Source organism: Vicugna pacos, chromosome 17 (genome assembly GCF_048564905.1).
Source record: "Vicugna pacos chromosome 17, VicPac4, whole genome shotgun sequence".
NCBI lineage: Eukaryota > Metazoa > Chordata > Mammalia > Artiodactyla > Camelidae > Vicugna > Vicugna pacos.
The window spans coordinates 53,930,623-53,951,249 of NC_133003.1; the positions used below are offsets into that span (position 1 = coordinate 53,930,623).

The 20,627-nt window shown below is 48.0% G+C and overlaps 1 protein-coding gene across 2 annotated transcripts; it reads left to right on the forward strand.

Annotated features, from left to right (window-relative positions):
• The first annotated feature begins 416 nt into the window (after positions 1-416).
• On the forward strand, positions 417-20,418 carry HMCES (5-hydroxymethylcytosine binding, ES cell specific). 2 transcript variants are annotated; one of them, XM_072941967.1, is made up of 7 exons: positions 417-512; positions 859-1,072; positions 7,140-7,283; positions 8,083-8,208; positions 15,664-15,845; positions 18,002-18,194; positions 19,628-20,418. In XM_072941967.1, exons 2-7 carry the CDS (start codon positions 890-892, stop codon positions 19,862-19,864), a joined length of 1,065 nt encoding a protein of 354 aa, XP_072798068.1. In that variant the 5' UTR covers positions 417-512; positions 859-889; the 3' UTR covers positions 19,865-20,418. The 2 variants fall into 2 exon arrangements, with proteins under 2 accessions (XP_072798068.1, XP_072798069.1); XM_072941968.1 differs by having other exon boundaries at positions 491-506.
• The last annotated feature ends 209 nt before the right edge of the window (positions 20,419-20,627 follow it).

The following is a 20,627-nucleotide window of genomic DNA, read 5'->3' on the forward strand; positions in this document are numbered from 1 at the left end:
GGCCGGGGGCCGGGGAGGGGAGTGGTGAGGGCCCTGGAGAGCGTGCTGGTGCCCACTGAACTTTGAGTGACGGGTGTGATTCGTGGCTTTTCCACTTTTGCCCCAAACTGTGAGGCAGTTAGGACTGCGAAGTAGAGATGTTTCCTGATTCCACCCCTGGAGCCGTGGCTCCCGCTGTGCTGAGAAGGGCACCGCGGGCCCTGGGGCGCAACCGGGGGCCGGCCCGGTGCCTGGGGACCCTTCCTTCCCCGCCCGTCCCCGAGCTTCGCCCCGGGAGGGAGTTAACTCCGCAGGCAAACGGCCAACACGGACCCTGAGGTAGTCGGAGTCTCGGGGCGCTTTCCGGGGAGGCCGGTTCCGGGGCCCGCGCCCTCGTCGCTGGGGGCGGGGCTAGCGCGCCGCGTGGGCGGGGCCGGCCTCCAGGGGGCGGGCCCTGCTCGCTGCCGGGGCGGGGCCTGGCGCGGGCGGCCGGGCAGGCCGCGAGCGGCGCGGGCGGCTGGCGGGAGGTGGCGGTGAGGCGGCGCGGGGAGCGGGGCGGCTGGGCCTGAGGCGGGGGCGAGGCGGCGGGGAGCGCGTGCGGCCGCGAGGGCGCGGTCCCCGGGTCAGCCGGCCCTCGCCGGCGGGAGGCCCGGTCGGCGGGTCCCGGAGCGGCGGAGGGGCGGACGGCGGGGCGGGAGGCGCCCAGGCGGAGACGCTGGCGGCCCCGGAGGCCGCTGACCGCCTTCCTCGCGCGGCCGGGGAGTGACCGTGACCCCGTGCGCTGCGGGTCCCCCCGGCGGGGCGTCGCCGGAGGTCGTACGCGGGGGCGAAGGCCCGGGACCGGCGTCCCAGACGCTCCAGCCTCGTCCTCACGTTTAGGGGCCGGCGGTGCGAGCGGCGAAGCCGAAGGATGTGCGGGCGGACGTCCTGTCACCTGCCCCTGGAGGTCCTCACCAGGGCCTGCGCCTACCGGGACCGGCAGGGCCGGCGGCGGCTCCCGGAGTGGAGGGACCCCGAGCGGTACTGCCCGTCGTACAACAAAAGCCCGCAGTCCTGCAGCCCGGTGCTGCTGTCCCGCCTGCACGTGGAGCAGGTAACGCCCGCCGCCCGCACCCCCGCGCGCACCCCCTCACCCCCGCAGCCTCCCTGTGCGGGGCGCGCCGCCCCAGGGCCCGCCAGGGCCACCCGGGCCTTGCGTTTGAAGACACCTCTCAAGTCAGCGTCCTCCTAACCTCACGGGTCGCCTGGGTCCTTTCAGTATCTTTGGGAGGGAGAGAGGATTTCCATGCCGCTGACCAGTCCGGCTAAACCAGAATCTAGGCTCAGGGCAGGACTGAGACTGGCTGATCTGAAACAACTCAGATGGTTCTCCGGGTTTCTGTTCTTTCTGCTTGTGTTTTCAGTCTTTTTGTGCTTGTCTTTCAGAACAGAGGTATCTGGTTTGGTAATCTGAAGTTTAATTGCGTTCATTGTGTTCATACTATCTGCCCCTGTAGGGTTGGAGTGAATTTATAGTCATGTTGTGGTTCTTTATTCTGAGCGCGCGTGTGTGTACATGCACACGTGCAGTGTAATAAAAATGCTTCATTCCAGAAATTAAATATTTTAAATATTTCTCCACACCATAAGTATTTGAAATATCCTTGATGTGTTTTTTAAAATCCCAACTGTTTCCCTCCTGGATTTTTATTTTATTTGGTCCACAATGCTTAACTCACTCTGTGAAGTTGGTCATACCCGACTGCATGCTCTTCAGAACTGTTGTGATAATATATAGTCAAAAAAGATTCATTTCTGTGTTACAGGGATCACATGATTTTGAAATAAACATTATCTTTTTGGTTGAATGAAGCTATTTACATGAAATAGTTTATTGTTTAGCCATTTTTAGTAGATGCATACTTCCCCACTGAAACTAAAAAAACTTTTTTTAATGAGAGGGAAATCAAAATTAAATATCATGGGGAACCTTGACTGGGAAAGGTTCATGTTTCACAGGAAAGCGTAATTTGAAGAGAGAGAAGGATTACATATGAGCTTTATTATTTTTTAGCCTTGGTTGTCTTTGTACCACCTCTTGAAAATTATAGAATGAATGTTAACTGGAAGAAAAATTTGTTTAGCAGATTCAAAGACAGAAGTGTGGAAAGATTGCGACTTGTCCTGGGTTACTCAGTCAGTGAGGGGCAGAACTGGAACAGAGGTCTAGTCCATTGTCCCCACTTCAGGGGATGCTTCCTGGAACAGGGAACAAGGAAGGTGGAGCCCTCCTCTCCCGTCACTGGTAGAAATTTGCTGATGCAATATTTTGACTCCACATCTCTAATACATTTCGTTAAGATTGCTAGGGTTTCCTAATTTTGATAAGTATTTGAGGTTTCTTTTTTTTCTAACCTGTAAATTATAAAGCAAAAATAGAACCATTTCAGCAGATCGTTAATTCAAATCATCAACTGCCTGCAGCCTGCTCATGTGTATAGATTGTAACATTTGCATTTGAAACCACTGATTTGCAACTTACTTCCACTTTCATTTATCTACCCCAGTGCTACCAGCTGTTCTGGTCACAAGTCCAAGAGGGTAGAGGAAAAGATGACTAATATTGAGCAATATTTTCAGTAATTTTGGCTTAGGAGCCGCTTGGTATCTATCGTTCCCTGTGCAGGGCAGCCCCGCATCTGGGTCTGGTTTGCATTTATCCGGTGAACGCACTCAAGTTGAAGGTGGAAGTTGTAAGAGCAGGATTTCTCAACCTTACCACTAGTGACATACTGGGCGGCATAACTGTTGTGGGGGCTGACCTGTGCGTTGCAGAATGTTTAGCAGCATCACTGGCCTCTACCCCCTGACTACCAGTAGTATTCCCCAGGTCATCGTGGCCAAAAGTGTCTCCTGATATTGCCAAATATATACCCCCTAGATGCCAGGAGCCCCACGGGGGGAGGAGGGTGTCAAAATTGCCCCATGTTCAGAACCTCAGATTTAGAGTATTGTCTTGCAAATTTCTGATGAGAGATCATTTTATTGGCTGTTATACAGTGTTATCTCTCTTATTCTCGCTTAAGCTTTGGGCAGGGGGCCCTACTCCTTGGAAGGCACATTTGAAACATTTGATTTTGAAAGAGAAGGAGGACTTAACAAAAGCTCTAAGTTTTCACACATTCTTTCTCTCCCTTCTCTACCCTACCATTTCTTCCAGGGTCATCTTTTCCTTAGTTATCCTGCACGCTCATTGATTGCTTTTATTTTTCCTGCCTCTTGGCATACAGTATACCTAGGCTTCTTCTGTCTTTAAGGGGAAAAACATACACACACACACACAATTACATACATATATATATACACACACATATATATCCATTCATAGATTCCATGTTGTGTATTTGCCTACTTGCTAGAGTTTGTTTGTAACCACCAATACAATACTCATGTAGCTTATATGTTCGGTTCCTGGACATACAAAGTGGTGAAATACGGTAAAATATTCAAGTCTTCCAATATCGCCATTCCCAGCTGAGATCAAATAAGGTGAAGCCCTACCTAGTTTCAGTTTTCATATTGTAAACAAGTGTCCTTTTTGTGGTCTATTTATTGCTATGTGTTTTTAGATTTCTCTTCTTTTTGTTGGTGATTTCACTGTTTAAAATGGTCCCCAAGCATAGTGCTAAAGTGCAGGCCAGAATTCCTAAATGCAGGAAGGCTGTCACATGCCTTACAGGGAGAATACACGTGCTAGAGACGCTGCACTCAGGCATGAGGTACTGTGGCTGCTGGTCCTGGATTCAACATTAATGCGTCAACAGTATATGTTAAATAAAGTCACTTTAAACAGAAATACACATAACACAAGTTTTATATTGATCAGTTGATGAAAATGTTGTCACCATAGACTCCTGGCCACTTAACTGTATTTCCCGTAAGATCTGCTGTTCAGTATTCCCTAATTCAGTGTTCCAGCAACTTTGTAGAACCTAACTGCCTTGAATAACAAGAATGGACTCATGTGTGTGTGTGTGTGTGTGTGTGTGTGTGTGTGTGTGTCCTTGTATGGAAAGGGGATTAACAATACAGGCAAGATTTTGAAAGAAATGGAGCAGGATCTTGTGAGGAGCTCAGCGGAGGGATTAGCTTTAAACGAAAGGGAGTCCTGAGACACTACTTCCTTTCTTGCAGTTCCATCCTCTCGACTCTTGTCAGCCTACTGTTCTGTCTCTAGGTACTTTTTCTTGGACTTCACTTTTTTATTTTTTGTACTCCCAGGCTTAATCCTGTGATTGATTTACTCTCTAAGAAACTTTATCCTAATGGCTTTATCAGTTGCCTTTATGAAAAGGATTTTGTTGTTTCTTTTTAATCATAACCGTAAAAAATACTAAACTACAACTTGTGTGTCTGTTCCATGCCACATGTCCAACCCTCGTAAGTAGCAGAGAAGGGACTTTTGAACCAGAGTCTTCTTAAAAGGCCTTATTCTTTCGCTTATACCAGAGGTTGGCAAGTCTGGCCCGCTGCCTGTTTCTGTAAGTGGAAGTTACTAGGGTACAGCCAGGCTTGCCCGGCCGCGGGCTGCGCTCCCGCTGCCCGCAGTGGCGGGACTGTGTTGCTTAAGTCACTGCAGTGCAGACCGCGCGGGCTCGCAAAGCCAGACTTAGCCCCACCGGCCCATCCCCATACCGCGCTGCCTCTCCCCTGAGCTTTAATTCCAGGCACCTGTTGGGTGTAGTAAACACCTCTCCTCGGATTTTATTCTGGTAACTTAAAGCCACTTTATGTTACGTCCACCACTGAGGAATCAGGACAGGGCATTGCGGGCATGGTTGGCTCTTCCCTGAAGCCTGGGGCCTCAGTTGAGAAGATGTGGCATTGGGGATAGAAGCGTCTAGAGCAGCAGTCTGGCCATTGCTGTGAATGAAACATTGTGGAGCACACGGCATCTGTTCATCTGCTGTCTGTGGCTGTTTGTCCCTGTAACAGCACTTCTGACAAGGCCTTGCGGCCTGCAGAGTCTGTAGTGCTTCCTGCATAGCCGTGGAGAGAAAAGGTAACCAGCATCTGATCGAGAGGCGTGTTCTCTCTCATCTGGCAGTGGACACCAGCTCTTAACTGGGGCTTTTGACCAGAGCACCTACGTGCGGCCTTCCTGCAAAGCCTGGGCGCTTTCCCGGCGTGGTAGTCTTAGGGTAGCTAGATTCCTTACGTGGCAGCTCAGAGCACCGAAAGCAGTGTCTCAGCAAACAAGGAGGAGCTGAAAAACCTTTTCTGACCAGTCTCAGGAATCCTGCATTGTCATTTGTGCCACATTCTGTTGGATGCAAGCAGGTCACAAGCCCATCCACACTCTGCCCTCCACCAGCTCTCAGTGGGAGGAGTGGCAAAGATCTGGGGACTGTTCTCGGAAATTCACACGTGTTCTTTCCCCAGATCACACCCTTCAGATTTTTCTCTCTCATTCGACAGTGCTATTGTTCTGTCGGTTTTCTGGGCCTGAAAACTTACTCATCCCCGTTTTCTTTTTCTATTTGCCACGGCAATTTATTTCTTCCTTCCTTCCTTCCTTCCTTCCTTCCTTCCTTCCTTCCTCTTGGGTGTCTTGTATTCTCTTACTGTCACAGACCTCTGTACCCCTGTAGCAGAATGCAGTGTGCACTCTCTACTCACGGGTCTCTTCCAGCTCATGGTGTACATACCATGAGGAGTGTGTGTGTGTGCATTTTAATCTATGGATTTCATCAAATTCTCAAGGGGCTAGTTACACCCTCCCCCCCAAAAGTTTAACAACCATGTGTCGGGGGCAGGGGGTCCAAAGCTATCCCCACATTTGGAGATTTGTTAGAAGGATTCAGCATATAACGTGGCTGAGGTTTATTACAGTGAAAGGATACACAGTAGCATCAGAGGGGGAAAAGAAATGAGTAGAAATCTGAAGAACTTCATGCACAGACATGCTCATGCTCTCTCCTTCCTGTGAGGGCACACCAAGCATGTTACTTCTCCAGCAGTGAAAACTGTGGTAACGTGTGCAGTGTGTCTGCCCAGGGAAGCCTATTAGAAACTCAGGCCCAGGGCTTTTACTGGGGTCTGGTCACACAGGCACTCTGCCTAGCAAGTATCAGAATTCCAGACTCCTAGAAGGAAAGCAGTGCTCAGCATAGACTTCGTTTTTTGCTTAAACTAGGCATGTATACTATGCATCCTTATCAGGGACAGGTGGACACTCAAAATCCGGGTTCTCAGATGCTAACCAAGGGCCAGCCCCGTAAACAGACTCTCCTAAAAAGAGCATCCTCTGGCTTGTCATAACTTTTCTGCACAAAACCACCTCCTGCACATTTTTTTTAAATTGTAAGGGTTTATTTTGGTTAAGGGGGTTGGAGGCAATCAGGTTTGTTTGTTTGTTTTTGTTTTTAATGGAGGCTCTGGGGATTGAATCCAGGACCTCATGCATGCTAGGCACGCACGCTGCCACTGAGCTGTACCCTCCCCAACCCCTGCGCATTCTTGGCGTGGCCTCTAATTTCCTATCTGGTTTTTCCTCCCTTCTCTCCTCTGTCTGAATCCTGTACCTCTTGTGGAATCCAGTCCAAGAAGCAACTCACCCTGTTCCCTCCCCGCTGCCCCTTCCAAGGAGCTGGTACACGTCTCCATTCCACCTCTCACAGATCCCCCTCCGTGTTTGTACCACTTATATGGCCCTTAGCCGGTAGTGTCTTATTACTTAATATTTTTTTGTCTGTGTGTCCTCCCAGGGCACAGTGCGAGCCCTCCGAGGTCAAGCATCCTGCACGTGTCCCCCAGCACGCTGTGTCGCCTTAGTCATGGCGTGTGTCTTACTGTGCTGTGGTTGTCCGTAACGTGTGCTTCTTGAGAGCCGGGACCGAGTGAAGCACAGGGCCTGGAACATTGTCTCTCCCGCAGCAGGCACTAAGGAAAATTTTACAGAAACTAAACTTCATATCCCCCACCCTGCGCAAGCAGAGCTCACGTTACTCACATCATGATAAGTCACATCATGATTAACATTATTTTCAAGTAGAATCCTTCTCTTTTAATAATCTTCTGTCCTTTGTATTTTGATGCTAACAGTATTGTAATGCCTGTGCTGAGTTTGGTGTTCTAAATTTCACTGCCATCTCACTGGATCTGAACCTTTTCCATGGCAGGGTGCAGACTCATCTGAGCGTGTCATTGCTCCCATGCGGTGGGGCTTGGTCCCGTATTGGTTTAGGGAAAGCGACCCTTCCAAGCTGCAGTTCAACACTTCCAACTGTCGCAGTGATACCATAATGGAGAAACGGTCCTTCAAGGTATGTTGCTGGTCTAGGGAAACGGCACGTGCTCTGACGTTTTATCTACCAGAACTGTTGATGCCTTGTACACCTGAGAAGTAAGATAAGGTTCTCTTTGGAACCTTCCTTAAGGTTCCGGAGGCGAAAACCCCAAAGTGTGTTCCCAGCTGTTAACAGAGAGTGCTCTTCTGTTTGTTACCATGTGACAAAGCATGCCAAAACTCAGTGGTTTAAAACAAAACAGCAGCTTATGATTTCTCGTGTTCTGTGGGTTGACTAGGCTCACCGGAGTTTTCTCGCAGCTGGAGGTTCTCATGTTGTAATCAGAGGGCAGCTAGATGGCCAAGATGACTCTTTAAGCCGCACGTCTGCCACCTCAGCTGGGATGAGCAGAACAGCTGGGACCCATTCGCGCGCCCGGCTGGGGGCCGTCAGGGTGGTCAGGCTTCTTTCCCGGCAGCCGGCTTCCCCGGAGCCCGTCGTCCAGGAGAGCAGGCAGGCGCCGCATCGCTTCTGCTGCCTGCTGTGGGCTGTGCAGAGCCAGCCTGGGGTCTGCGGGGGAGGGCCCGCGTGGGTCCTCGGGGCCGGCGTTGGAGACTAGCCACCGCAAGTGCCTGTTTGTCAGAGAGCTGTTCCTGCGACGTACATTATCTAATCTTTTCAGCATCTGTGTGTCACTTTGTACATGAGAAAAGTGAGGTACAGAGAAATCGACTGCTCTGAGGTTGCCACACATTGGTGGACCTGAGATTTTCACTCAAGTCCATGAAACGTGCTTCCGTCACTGAGACCACGTCTTTCTCACATTTTCCCACAGGTGCCTCTGGGAAAGGGAAGACGCTGTGTGGTCTTGGCAGATGGATTCTACGAGTGGCAGCGATTTCCGGGAGTAAGCGAGACGCAGCCGTACTTCATCTACTTCCCCCAGGTCAAAACAGAGAAGGTACCTTCAGCAGTGCTTTCACTAGCTATCTGGAAGGGGACGGGGAAGCTCATCCAAAGGAGGGCGCTTTTTCTTTCTTTCTTCATGGGGTTTTTTGTTTCTAATAACAGCTGTTTTTTGTGGTCTTTTTTTCTTATCTTTTCTAATAACAGCTTTCTTTATTCTAATAACAGCTTTATAATTCACCTTTTAAAAGTATGCGAGTCACCAGCTTAATTTTAGTACATTCAGAGTTGTGCAACCATTTCTACTGTGTAACTTTAGAACATCTTCATCACCCCTAAAAAGAAACCCCATACCCATTAGCAGTCACTGTCCATCTCCTGCTCCTCCCAGCCCGGGCAACCGCTCACCTGTTTGGTATCTTTGGATAGTTCATATATACGGACTCACACAGTATGCGCTTGTGGTTGTCGAGTTGTCCCCGTACCATTCGCCGAGAAGACTGCTCTGTCCCCTTTCATTGGTCTTCATACCCTTGTCAGAAGTTGGTTAGAGGTGTGTGTTTACCTCTGGAGTCTCAGTTCTGTCCACTGGTAGATGTCTGTTCTTACGCAGTACCACCCTGTAACTTCGTAGTAAGTTTTGAAATGGGGAAGTCTGAGTCCAGCTTTGTTCTTTGTCAAGATTGTTTTGGTTATTCGGGTTTCCTCAAAGTGTTAAATGAATTTTAGGATCAGCTTGTTTGTTTCTGCAAAAAGGACAACTGGAGTTTTGATAGAAGTTGCATTCAGCCTGTAGATCAGTTTGGGGAATTGCTCAATTGTCTGTCTTTATAGCATTAAGTCTTCCAGTCTGTGAACACAGAGCGTCTTTCCATTTATTAGGCTTTAAATTTCTTTCAGCACTATTTTATAGTTTTCAGCGTGCAAGTCTTGTGCCTCCTTGGTTGAATATATTCCTTTCCTTTCTAGGTCTAATACCAAATAATAGTTTTACCTCTTTCTAGACAATGCAAGTACCTTAGAAAAGTTTCTCCTCAAGGTCAATATACACAAATCAGCAAAATTCAATATCCTAGCAACAGACAGTTGGAACTAACAGCAGCTCGTAAGCTGCTGGGAACAGCCCAGCGGGGAGCAGGGGGAACGCGTCAGTCACTAGAAGGCCGTCCTTGCGCAGGTGAGAGGGAGTGAGCTCTGGGCCCCAGTGGGGAACGTGACCTGGCAAAGCGCACAGACCGTTAGTGGCGGAGAGAAGGCAGCACGTACAGAAGGTGGGGAGGGGTGTTTGGAAGCACGTGGCCAGTCTTCTGAGTGCTTCCATTTTGCCAGGGAAGTAGGAAGCAGGGTCACCGGCTGGGAGTGAGGATGGGGAGAGAGTGTCGGGTATCTGAGAACTGAATGCGTGCCAGCAGAGAAGGGTGCTAGGATTGCCACATCACTGACCCGTCTGGATTTTGTTCTGCTGAGGGAATAAAGTAGGGATGTAACTTCCTTTCTCCCGGTACCCACCGACCCTGTCACCGTGCATCCATTCACTGAACACTTTCATGACCTTTGTTAGTTATGTTCTTCCTCCCATTAGTCCTCCTTTTTCAACGCAGTCTCTTCTCTTCCATTTACCTAGTCCCTCTGAAAGGCTAGAATTTTTCTTTGCCAGCTTTCGTAGTGCATTCCACAATATGACTGCTATATTTAGGGTTTTTCAACAGTGGAGAACTACCAGACTAAAAGGTAGAGCCATTTCTGGTTCTGTTTGTGTCCAGTCAGTCAGGGCATTAGCCATGAGTTACCCACCTTCCAGGGAAAGGGAGGAAGGTCTCTCTATGGTCAGGTCTCTCCCAGCCAGAGAGGTGAGCCCTGTTAAGGACCCTACATAGCAGTAGGCAGGCATGGCTCCTCTGAGGGATTCCTCAGCCTTCTTCCTACCCTCTGCAGGGAGCCACCAAACACGTGGTCTTTGCTCTGGGCCTTGTCACATCAGTGATCCTTACCCTTGCCCCAGAGGAGCCAGCGTGCTTGTCCTGGCTGTTTCGTTTTTCTAGAGATGGAGTCGAGGCCCTGTACTCAGGCTGACATCTTCCTAGCTTTTCCACTGTGATTTATTTCATTTAAAATTAACTATAAATCCAGATTTCTACGGCTGTTTCCTGAGGGAACAATTCCATAAGATTTCTGTCCCTTTGCTTCTCCATCTTTGAACCAGGAATTGTACAGCCAAAAAGAGAATTTCCCTCTTGAGAGACCGTTAGGCATTTGTGCGGACTAGGACGGCACTCTCCTCAGTTCTGTACAGTTAGCCTCTTGCCTGTGAAGAATTACCGCATTGTTTGTTGGACATTCATGAAGCACATGCCACGCGCCCTGCGGGGCTCCTGGAAGTTTAGGGAGACGTGATTTCTGTCCTCACGTCTTTCTCTCTGAGGCACAGACAAATGGAGTCAGACTAGTGGGGAATGCCTATGGAGGGCACGCAGACCGGGGTGTCATGGAAGGCCTCCCAGAAGAGAGAATTCTGTAGACTGCGGAGAGCTAGGTCTTTCCGTTTTACCCGATCTGACAATGACTTTTAAGTTTGTTGCGGACACATTCAGTGTAGTTATTTATATAATAGGGTAAAAGTGTACTCTGTTGCTGGTTTTCTGTTTGTTTCATCAGCTCCGTTTTCCTTTTCTATTTTTTTCTACCTGCTTTTGGATTGAGTATTTTTTATGATTGCATTTTATCTCCACTATTAGCTTATTTTTACTTCGTTTACAATTCTTTAAAATTGTTTTTAGTAGCTGATCCACAATAGACCTTTTAAAGTAATAACAGTCTACCTTCGAATAATACACTGCTTCTTGTGCAGTGTAAGGACCCCACACCAGTGTGCCCCCAGTCCTCCCATCGTGTGGTAGCTTGTCATGCGTCTTGCTTTTTCATATGCTGTAAACTCACAACACGCTTGGTACTCTTCTGCTTTGTCAGTTAAATTTTAGAGTGAGGAAAAATAAGAGAAGAAATTTTACATTGACTCTCCTTTTAGACGTTTCCATGAATCTTCACGTCTTTGTGTAGATCCAGGTTTCTCTCTGATGCCGTATTACTTCCCCCTGAAGAACTTCCTGTAATAGTTCTTGTCATTCAGGTCAGCTGGTAATGAATTCTGTTTTTGTTTGTCTGGAAGAATTGGAAGAGTATCTAGTCCTTTGATTTCTTAAATCATGATTTTCTCTTATTGAGGTAAAATTCATACACCATAGAATTCTCCCTTTTAAAATGAATGGTAATTTTTAGTATGTTCAAAATGTTGGGCAACCATCATCGCTATCTAATTGCAGAACGTTGTCACCCCAAAAAGAAACCCACGCTCACTGTTAGTCTCTTTCTGCCCCAGCATCTGGCAACTACTGTCTTCATTTTTGAAAGGTATTTTCACTGTGTGTGGAATTCTGGGTTAGCAGTTTTTCTGGTTTTTTTTCCAGTACTTTTTAAAAAGTGCTCCGTTGTCCCTGGCTCTCACAGTCTGAGAAGCCTGTTGTAATTCTTGTCTTTGTCTTCTGTTTGTAACGTGTGCTCCTCCACTTCTCACTCCCCAGAGCCTTTACGATTTTCTCTTGGGTTTTCAGTAGTTTGAGTATGATGTGTGTAGGGGGTGTGTGTGTGCTTGACATGTTTTCTGAGCTTCTTAGATCTTTGGTTTGATGTCTCTAAGGTTTTTGGAAAGTTCTCAGCCATTTTGTGTTCAGCTATTCCCTCTGCCCCATCTTCTCTTTTCTTTTTGGTATTCTGATTATACCTGTGGTGGTTTGATATTGTCCCATAGTTTTTGGATATTCTGTTCTGTATATTTCATTTTTTTTCTCTGTGGTTCAGTTTGGGTAATTTTTATTGACCTCTTTTAAAGTTCACTATTTCTCTTTTTATATTTTATTTATTTATTATTGAATTATTTACTTTTATTTTGGCAGGGAGGGGAGCTAATTAGGTTTTTTTCCTTAAGAGGAGGTCCTGAGGATTGAACCCAGGACCTTGTGCATGCAAAGCATGCACTCTACCAGTTGAGCTATACCCTCCCCCACAATTCTTTCTTATTTCACCAAAATTCCTTATCTGTTCATGCATGTTGTCTACCTTTTCTGTAAGAGCCTTGATACAGTAATTCTAATTTAGATTCCTGTCTAATTAGTTTCAGCATTTGGGAAATAAAGTCTCTTGAATCTGGTTCTGTTGATTGCTGTGTATCAGGGCATTTCACTGCTGATTTCTGGCTTTTTCATGTGTCCTGTAATTTTTTTTTTCTCATTCAGCCATTTTTTAATTTACAGTTTGTGTTTAATGCAAATCAGTTCCATCACATGAGAAGTTACTATGAATCAAAGCATAAATACACAAACACAATATACAATCCAAAATACGTGTACAGCATTCAGGTGTGAAACGAAAGGGAATGTTCATTCACACACACGGCAGCTTGAGATCTGTGGATACGGTTGTTCCAGTGTAGGTTCCTAAAGACGGGAGATAAATGACTGTGGTTATCCAGACTGCTGTGCCATTGTAGCCATCAGAGCATCTAAGCATCAGGGCGTGACCACGCGAACCAAAGACTCAAGGGAGTGTCTATTTCTAAAAAGGTCTCTGTGCATTGAGGCAGTTGTGAAAAGACTTACTTTCCAAAATCAAGCCCACTTTAGGCTGAGGACCAGGTTCTAACTATCTAAACATACTGACTGTTAACAGAAACTGTTCCAAATGTGGCTACTCTGATTCCGTTTTTTTAAACATATTTACAGAAAAAAGTAGAAAAGTTTTTCTGAATTTGATGTAAGCAGGCTTCCAGTTTTCCCCTCCCAAATACTTGATTACCGCTTGGCTCCTTCATGTATTTGCCTTTTAATTTCAAGATTTGTCAATTTAACCTTCAAAAGAGACCATTTTTAAAACCATAAAAAACATTCAACAGATGCAGAAATAAAAAGCATTTTGAAATTAGTTGAGGTCCGTGTACTTCTACCCTGTTATCAGTTTAGCTAACAGAATCTAGTGCTCTTATTGGATAAGAATAGTTGATAAGGATGTAAGCAACATGTGCTGTTATGCTTGGATCTGGGGTAGATGCCAGCCCATTGTTGCCCTGGCACATGTCAAATGCAATGTCAAGTCCAAAGTCCCAGAGGAAGGAGTTCGGTGTCGAAGAGAACGGTGATAGTTTAACATAAAACTTTATCCAGATCGGCATTCAATTAGAGCTGCTGAAAGTGAGGATTTGCAGTAACACCTTCTAATGTACATATAAATAGAACCACGGAAGCTTTCTGTATTACCTAATTGTTTCATGGCCTTATAAATTTAATGAACGAAATGAAAACTGAATCTCTGTTCCACATCCCATCCTTATCTCTAAGTAAGATAATAATCTGTTCTCATCTGCAAAGTAAAGTTTTATGTGTCCACACTTCTTAAGCCACATTTAAGGAAATCAGCTCTTAACTAATTTTGGATGTTGTCTCTCCATCTTGTACAGGAGACTCCAGCAGATTTAGTACTGGCATTCATCATCTAGTCACACCCTTCACATGCTCTTCAAACCAATCAAGTTTGGGGTCCTCAACATTTTCTGTCAATAAAATAAGGTGTGGAGGTAGCAGATTGATTCAGTGAAGACTTTTCCTTGTCACACTGGGTGTCTAGATGCCACATGAATTGAGTTTCGAAGATGGGGAAATACAGATGTTTCTTGGCCTGCGTCTCTTAGCAGTAGAGATGTAGAAGGGAGACCGAGATCGTGAAGAGACTGGCTGTTGACTGCAGGGCACCGTTATTTGCCTTGGTGGTGGCATTAGCTGGATTTGGGGCAGCCGAGGTAGTCTGGGAGGAGTTCCTTGAAACTGGTGGAACAGTTGTTTGATTTGAATAAACCTGCATAGGTCAGAGGAGTGCCCGGAGCAGCCGCCCCAGTCCGAGCCTGGCCACCACCGCTCCGCCTGTGTCCGCTCCGTGGGTGCGCGGCGCGTCTCACTGGATGCTGGTGCGTGGAGGACAGCTGGCTCTGGGCTGGCGCTGGAAAGGTTGTGTCCTGTAATTTTTGAGCAATTGCCAGACATAGTAGGTAGGACAGATACTGAGATAATATTTATGTCTGGAAATGGGTATGTTTATTCTGTTAGGCCATTAATGCCCAAGATTGTCGATCTTGTCAGGAGCTGAACTGGGTTTGGGTTTTGTTGTTCACCACAGGCTTTAAGTTTCTCTGGTGTCACCTTGTCTTTAGGGTAAGGCTTGACCTTCCAGAGGGTTTTTCTCAAAAGCCCTGCTTCCTGCAAGCTGTTGTTACTTCCCTTTGTGCCTGTGCCTTAGAGAAGAGGCCTGCGGGAGCCTCCCCAGGCTCTGCCCCTTTCCCAGAATGAGATCGCTGTTGCTTGTCATCCGTGCTTGCTCACCTGCAGGGGCTGGAAAGTTCCCTGTTGTCTTGGTTCAGTCTCAGTCTCGGGCAGAACTGTGTCCTTGGCTCTCAGCCTCAGCCCTTCTTGACGATCCTGCTCCTTTCCCAGCAAGTAGAGTTTTTTTTCTACCCTTCTCCAGCCTCAGTGAGTCTCCACCTGTATTTTAGGGGCAATAAGGATTATTATTACTTGTCCCCCGGCCTCTTAAGGTTTTGGTTCCTTAGAGGAGAACTGATCAGGTGAGGCGGAAGAGCTCCCAGCCTCTGGGCATGTGCCGGTTGCCGGCTTTCTCCAGGCTGCTGCCCCCAGTCTCCAGCTTCCCTGATGTCTGCAGCCCCTGAGGGTTCTGTTCTCTCAGGCTACCCCACTCTCTGCATTTAGCAATTTGATGATAATTGCATCTGAATTCTTACCTGCTGCAGGAAGGCCTTGTTTTCCTCCTGTTGCCACGGGGAAGCCAGTATTCTTGTCTCATCTCCCCTTGGACAACCCTGTCTTTCTACAGAGGTCAGGCTAATTGGTTGCCTTATGACTTCAGTCCTCTGATGAGTTTAAGAAAAGTTATGGCTATTTAGATTATCTCGTTTTTTTCTTATTGTTAGGATGGAGGTGACACTCTTTCCAGCCTTCTGTATTCTAGGCCTTGAACTGAATCTTAAATGGCAAGTTGGGGTTGGCATGATGAGAAAGGGCAGGGCAGACGTTTTGGGCAGAGGAAATTTGCTTCGGCAAGACACAGGGGCATGAAATTGCACTAGAGCTCATTTACAAGCAGCGGGGTTTAATCCAGATTCACACTGTAAGTGAAAACCCAAATGATTGATGCTCTGGATCATGGGAGGCCTAAGTACCCACTGAAGGAGTTAAATTGTGCTGTGAAGCATTCAGGAGTCCTACATCTATAGCTTCAGTGAGCACTTGCCACCACGCCTCTTTTCTTTGGCAACATGGATCAGGGGGAGTTAGTAAGGCATGGGCTGAATTACTTCTGAAATGACTGCGATGCTCTCAAGTCTGTAACAGGACCCAGGCTGCAGGAGAAGGCGGCTGCTGAGTATCTAATTGGCCCTGGATTTTGCTTCCAGTCAGACAATGCCGGTGCTGCAGACAGTCCTGAGGACTGGGAGAAAGTCTGGGACAACTGGCGGCTGCTGACAATGGCCGGGGTCTTTGACTGCTGGAAGCCCCCGGATGGGGGAGACTCCCTGTACTCCTACACCATCATCACAGTGGACGCCTGCACAGGCTTGAAGAACATCCACCAGAGGCAAGTCACACTCCTGATCCCTGCGCCCACCAGGATTTAGGGAGGCATGGTCCTGTTTGCTTTCAGATAGCAGGCTTTTGGAATTCAAAGTTTCTGTATACACAGATTTAGAGGGTGGGAAGCTAAGACGGTTGCTTCACAAAATACAATTAATTGTCAGGTTGGCTCTAACACGACATGCTTCCCTAAAAATCACCATACTGTGCAGAGTTGTGCAGTGAAAGCCACAGGACTTAAGAGAAAAGTGGAAATAAGGGGATAACACTGAAATTTTGTCAGTAACACATTAAAAAATAATAGGAATCTAATAAAAACAGTATTGCAGTTTCATACATTAAGTGGTTAAGGAATACGTAGTTATTACAGTGGCACTTGACCTGAAAAAAAACCCTAAACTGGCTTGTGGAATGAATGTCAGAAGAGGTGCGATTCGTGAGATACTGTGAAGTGGTGGAAGGAAGATTACACAAAATTTTTTATCTTTTGAGATCTTAAATCCTGAGCCATGTTTTTCTGCCTTCGAAATGTTCCTTCAAGGCCCACGTTCATAACAGACTGAACACTCTGATCCAGTGTATAGCCTCCGCCAGTGAACTTCAGCATCAGCACTAGGAGCTCTGTAGCAGTGCCTCTATCTGTGCGCACGTCTTCTCCCGAAGCTGTTCCAGCCGTGGACGTTCCTTTCCCCACAGCGTTGTTACTGATGTGGGGTCTTTTATGTGTGTTGCTCGGGAGATAGTTCATGTTCTTGCTTTCAAGATGCCTTTCCATTATTTGAAGTTTCTCCTCAAGACCTAGAAGTCTTCTGTTTGCATGTACTGCTCAGCGTGTTTTAGCCAGGAAGCTGAGACACATTTGAGATGTTGAATAAGATTTTTTGACACAGAGAACAGTGTACAAATGCAGAATGAGAGGATAACGTGCAGTGAGCCGAGCAGCTGTCTGTGTTTGTGGTGCGCAGGGATGTGCGTTCTGTGGACTCCTACAGGGCTCACTTCAGCGGGTGTGGATTTCTGTGTTCACTCTCAGTGTTTCTCACAGACAAAACCGTGTATATATAACTTAAGCAAAATTTGCATTACGCTTCAGTTGCTCTCTAATATATTAATCACGTTGGGGACAGGCTTGCATTTTAAAAACAAGCATCAGCAGAACTGACTATGCCTGTGTGACACCGCACAGGTCTGCCAGATCTGAGAGCCCTCAGAAGTAACTTCATGATATTTTGCTGAAAAGAATGCTGTGCTGCACATACTGTTACCCATTTTGGTTTGGTCCTATGCGTTCTGTCTGAAGTGATGCTTTCAGGGGGTATAGGACTTCTATTTTTTGCTAATTCACCTTAAAATAAATTCCTATTCAGCTAACCTAAAAACCACTGGTTTTTAATTGTGCCACTATTTTATATGCTGTTAAGAAAAGTGCTGCTAATTAAACCATAACACAGTGCAGAGATGCCATTCATCATAAAATGATCTGGGTTTTAGAGATATTTTTAAATACTTTTTTAAAGTACACATGTGATTTTTTGAGGCGACAATAATTATTAAAATAGATGTTTATGCATTCATCTTACTTCGACTGTACCACCCACCAGTGAAATGTGTGCAGTCTTTGGATTGGCCGACAACATGAAATTAGAAGCTAAACAAGGGATCTTCTGCTAACATCTTCCTAGCACTGGGAGTCATCTGGGGCAGCCGCTTTGCTCTCCTGAGCCTCAGTGTCCTTTTGTTCCCAGTTACGTGAATAGCTCTTCGTTACACAAACCTGCCCTGGGTGGTGAGGCTGGAGAGTACTGTTGATAGACAAGGTTCCTGGGATTTCTCTTCCCTTTGAATGTTGAAAGGTCCCCAGTCTGGTAGCATGTGCGCTAGGGTGCCCGGGATCCAGTCACAGCACTGTCACTGCCTTCGCTATCACCGTTGGCAGGCTGGCTCTCCGGGTGCTGAATTTGTGCCCTGGGAAGTGGTGCCGGGGCCCCGGGCAGCAGGGCAGCAGTTAGCGTGAGAGGCGCAGCGAGGGTGAGCGGGTGAGCTGCTGCTCGTGGTGGTGGTGGCGGTTTGCGCCGGGAGCTGACGAGGCCTCTCTCCCTCTCTCCCTCTCCCTCCCCTCGCTCTGCTGCTCCCAACCACTGTCTTGACCTTGCTGGCCAGGATGCCAGCCATATTAGATGGAGAGGAGGCAGTCTCTAAATGGCTGGACTTCGGTGAGGTCTCAACTCAAGAAGCGCTGAAGCTGATCCACCCCACAGAGAACATCACCTTCCATCCGGTGTCTTCCCTGGTGAACAACTCACGAAACGATGCCCTTGAGTGTCTGGTTCCCGTCAACTTGCTGGTCAGAAAGGTAGGGCCTGTGACTCCAGCAGTCCTTTTTGAGCTTTCTGTCTTGTGTTAGTGTGGCCTATTCATTTATGATATGGCCTTTTACAATTGGAGCTTTAGTATAAACCACCCAAAACTCCTCTCCCTTGTGCACAGCCAGGCGGCCCAGAGCAGTGGTTCTTGCAGCTGGCTGTGACTTGGTGCTCAGGAGACCTCTTTCAAAACGGAAATGCTGGCCCTGAGACCTGCTGTGTCAGAACTCAGGGCGGGGCTCGGGCTTCTGTGTCATTAAGACGCTGCTTGGTGAATCTTTGATAAAAAGCCAAATTTGAGGACTCCTCCAGGGTGACTGTGCGAAAGGCATAGGAGCCCTTGACCATGACTGCATCTCGGTCCCCAGCCAAGTGTATGCCTTTTACATGTCTCTTCTGTACCTCTGCTTTCCCAAGTACAAGATGGAGGAATTCCAGTCCTCATTTTCCTTCAGGAGGATCTGAGAACATTCCTGCTGTGAACTTTAACTTATAATTGGCAAGGATCTGGAATATGTATCCTGAAGGGAAGGTGAACAGGCAAAAGGCCTGCAGTGGGAGGTTCCAGAGCAAGAGCTGGCCCCTGCTGACATCCGGGGACAAAGGCTTAGGAGTAGCTATGTTCCTAGGTGGCCTAGGGGGACCTAAGTAAGACATGGGTCTGTGTTCCAAAACAGACACCTTAGACTGTCTGAGAAGCGTGAAGGACGGTGATGGCGGGAGCAGCCACCCCGTCTCCATTTTCCCTAAGGTTTGTTAAGGTTTCATGCTCAGTCTCATCTTTCCTCTTTTGTCTCAGTTCTCTCAAACTCCTGTGCCCCTAACATTTTTTCATTAGCTGTCTCTAAAAATGTAATTATATATATTTACTTTGCACTCGACACTGCCGCATTTCTGCCATGTCTTTACTTCAGAAGAATTCACATTCTGGAGAGGGGGCATTGTGTGGATTCAGAATCTGCAGTTGAGGGTTGGGGTGTGGGTGTAAGGGCGCGGAAGGGGCAGTGCCAGTGGGGGAGGGGCTGTGGGGGCTGCACGCTGTGAAACAGCTACTCTCTGCAGCCGTGGGCTGAATCCATCCTCATCGCGCTGTCTCCTGCTCACGTCCCCACACTGGCTGGTCACACTGATGGACATTCTTTTCCCTGAGAACACCCACTCTCTGCAGGTGCTGGGAATGCCTGGCAGCTGTCTTCTCTAACGGGTCTAAGCCTTCCTAGAGCTACTCCCTGCTCCTTGCCCCCTGGAACATGCTCAGTTGCTCCCCTCCTCCCATTCCGGATTAGTGGCCCCGTCTGGCCCTTAGAAACATTTTCCATACCTGGATCAGTATCTAATGCCTCTTTCCGTTTCTTCTCTTGGAGTTGGCCTCTTCCCAAAAGCCTGAGCTTGGGTGGTTTGAGCTTTTTCTTCTTTCTCCTAGGAGCTCAAGTCAAGTAGCAGCAGCCAGAAGATGTTGCAGTGGCTGGCCACAAAGTCACCCAAAAAGGAAGGCCCCAAAACACCCCAAAAGGCAGAATCAGATGTGCCCCCGTGGTCCAGCCAGTTCCTCCAGAAGAGCCCAGTGTCCCCCAAGAGAGGCAGTGCAGGACTCCTGGAGCGGTGGCTGAAGCGGGAGAGGGAGGAGGAGCCCGAGGCCAAGCGGCCGTGCACTGAGTAGGGCGGAGCGTTCCGAGACCAGGCCCGGTGTGCTGCGCTTTTTTCAGTACGCTGTGGAGGCGGGCGCCGGCGCGGTCTGTGGGTTTGCTTGGGAGGAGCTAGCACAGTGTGGGTGAACAGTGGTGGCTTCTTGGGGGAGTAGCTGTCCTGGCTGTGACCCAAATGCAGTGGGGCTGTGGGGCAGCCTGAGAGGAGGGAGGGCCACCACCGTCCCCTCGTGGTGTGTGCCCACAGCCCTCTCCTGGTGGGATGGTGGATCCGACCTGGTGCTGCCAGCAGAGGCTGTTTTCTGCTCAGCCTTTGGGCTCTTCCAGCCTTTTGGAATTAAGTTCTTAAAACATTGTGCTTTTTTCCTGTGTACATTATATTTGATAAACTGCGTACATTTCAGAAAATGCTGCTGGTGGGAGGCATTCTGGATCTGTTTCCTGGCATCAGCCCTAGGGAATGGATTTTGTCACAGATACGGGGCACTGGGGCTTTCTGTGGACAAAACTTCTTTGGAAACAATAAAAAGGCTTGATGAGGGGCTCTTTGTTGAGTCTCTACTTGGAAGCTGTCTGAATCCGTTAACTTCAAACCAGCCTGAGAGAGTGCCTGCCGAACACAGGGGTTGCAGAGGCCAAGACCCGCCTTTACACGGGGAGGGAGGATGTGGGTGAGGAGAGGCCCCGGCCACGCAAGGAGCCGGCCGGACTCCGGGGGCTGGCCGTCCGCCGCAGCCTGGTCAGCGCCTCTGTCCTCCCTGACGCGAATCGCTTTAT

Coding starts and splice junctions, on each gene's coding strand:
- HMCES (XM_072941967.1), top strand. CDS start 890: ATGTGCGGGCGGACGTCCTGTCACCTGCCCCTGGAGGTCCTCACCAGG. Junction 8,209..15,663: donor CCCAGGTCAAAACAGAGAAG/GTACCTTCAGCA, acceptor TTTTGCTTCCAG/TCAGACAATGCCGGTGCTGC. Junction 18,195..19,627: donor TCAACTTGCTGGTCAGAAAG/GTAGGGCCTGTG, acceptor TCTTTCTCCTAG/GAGCTCAAGTCAAGTAGCAG.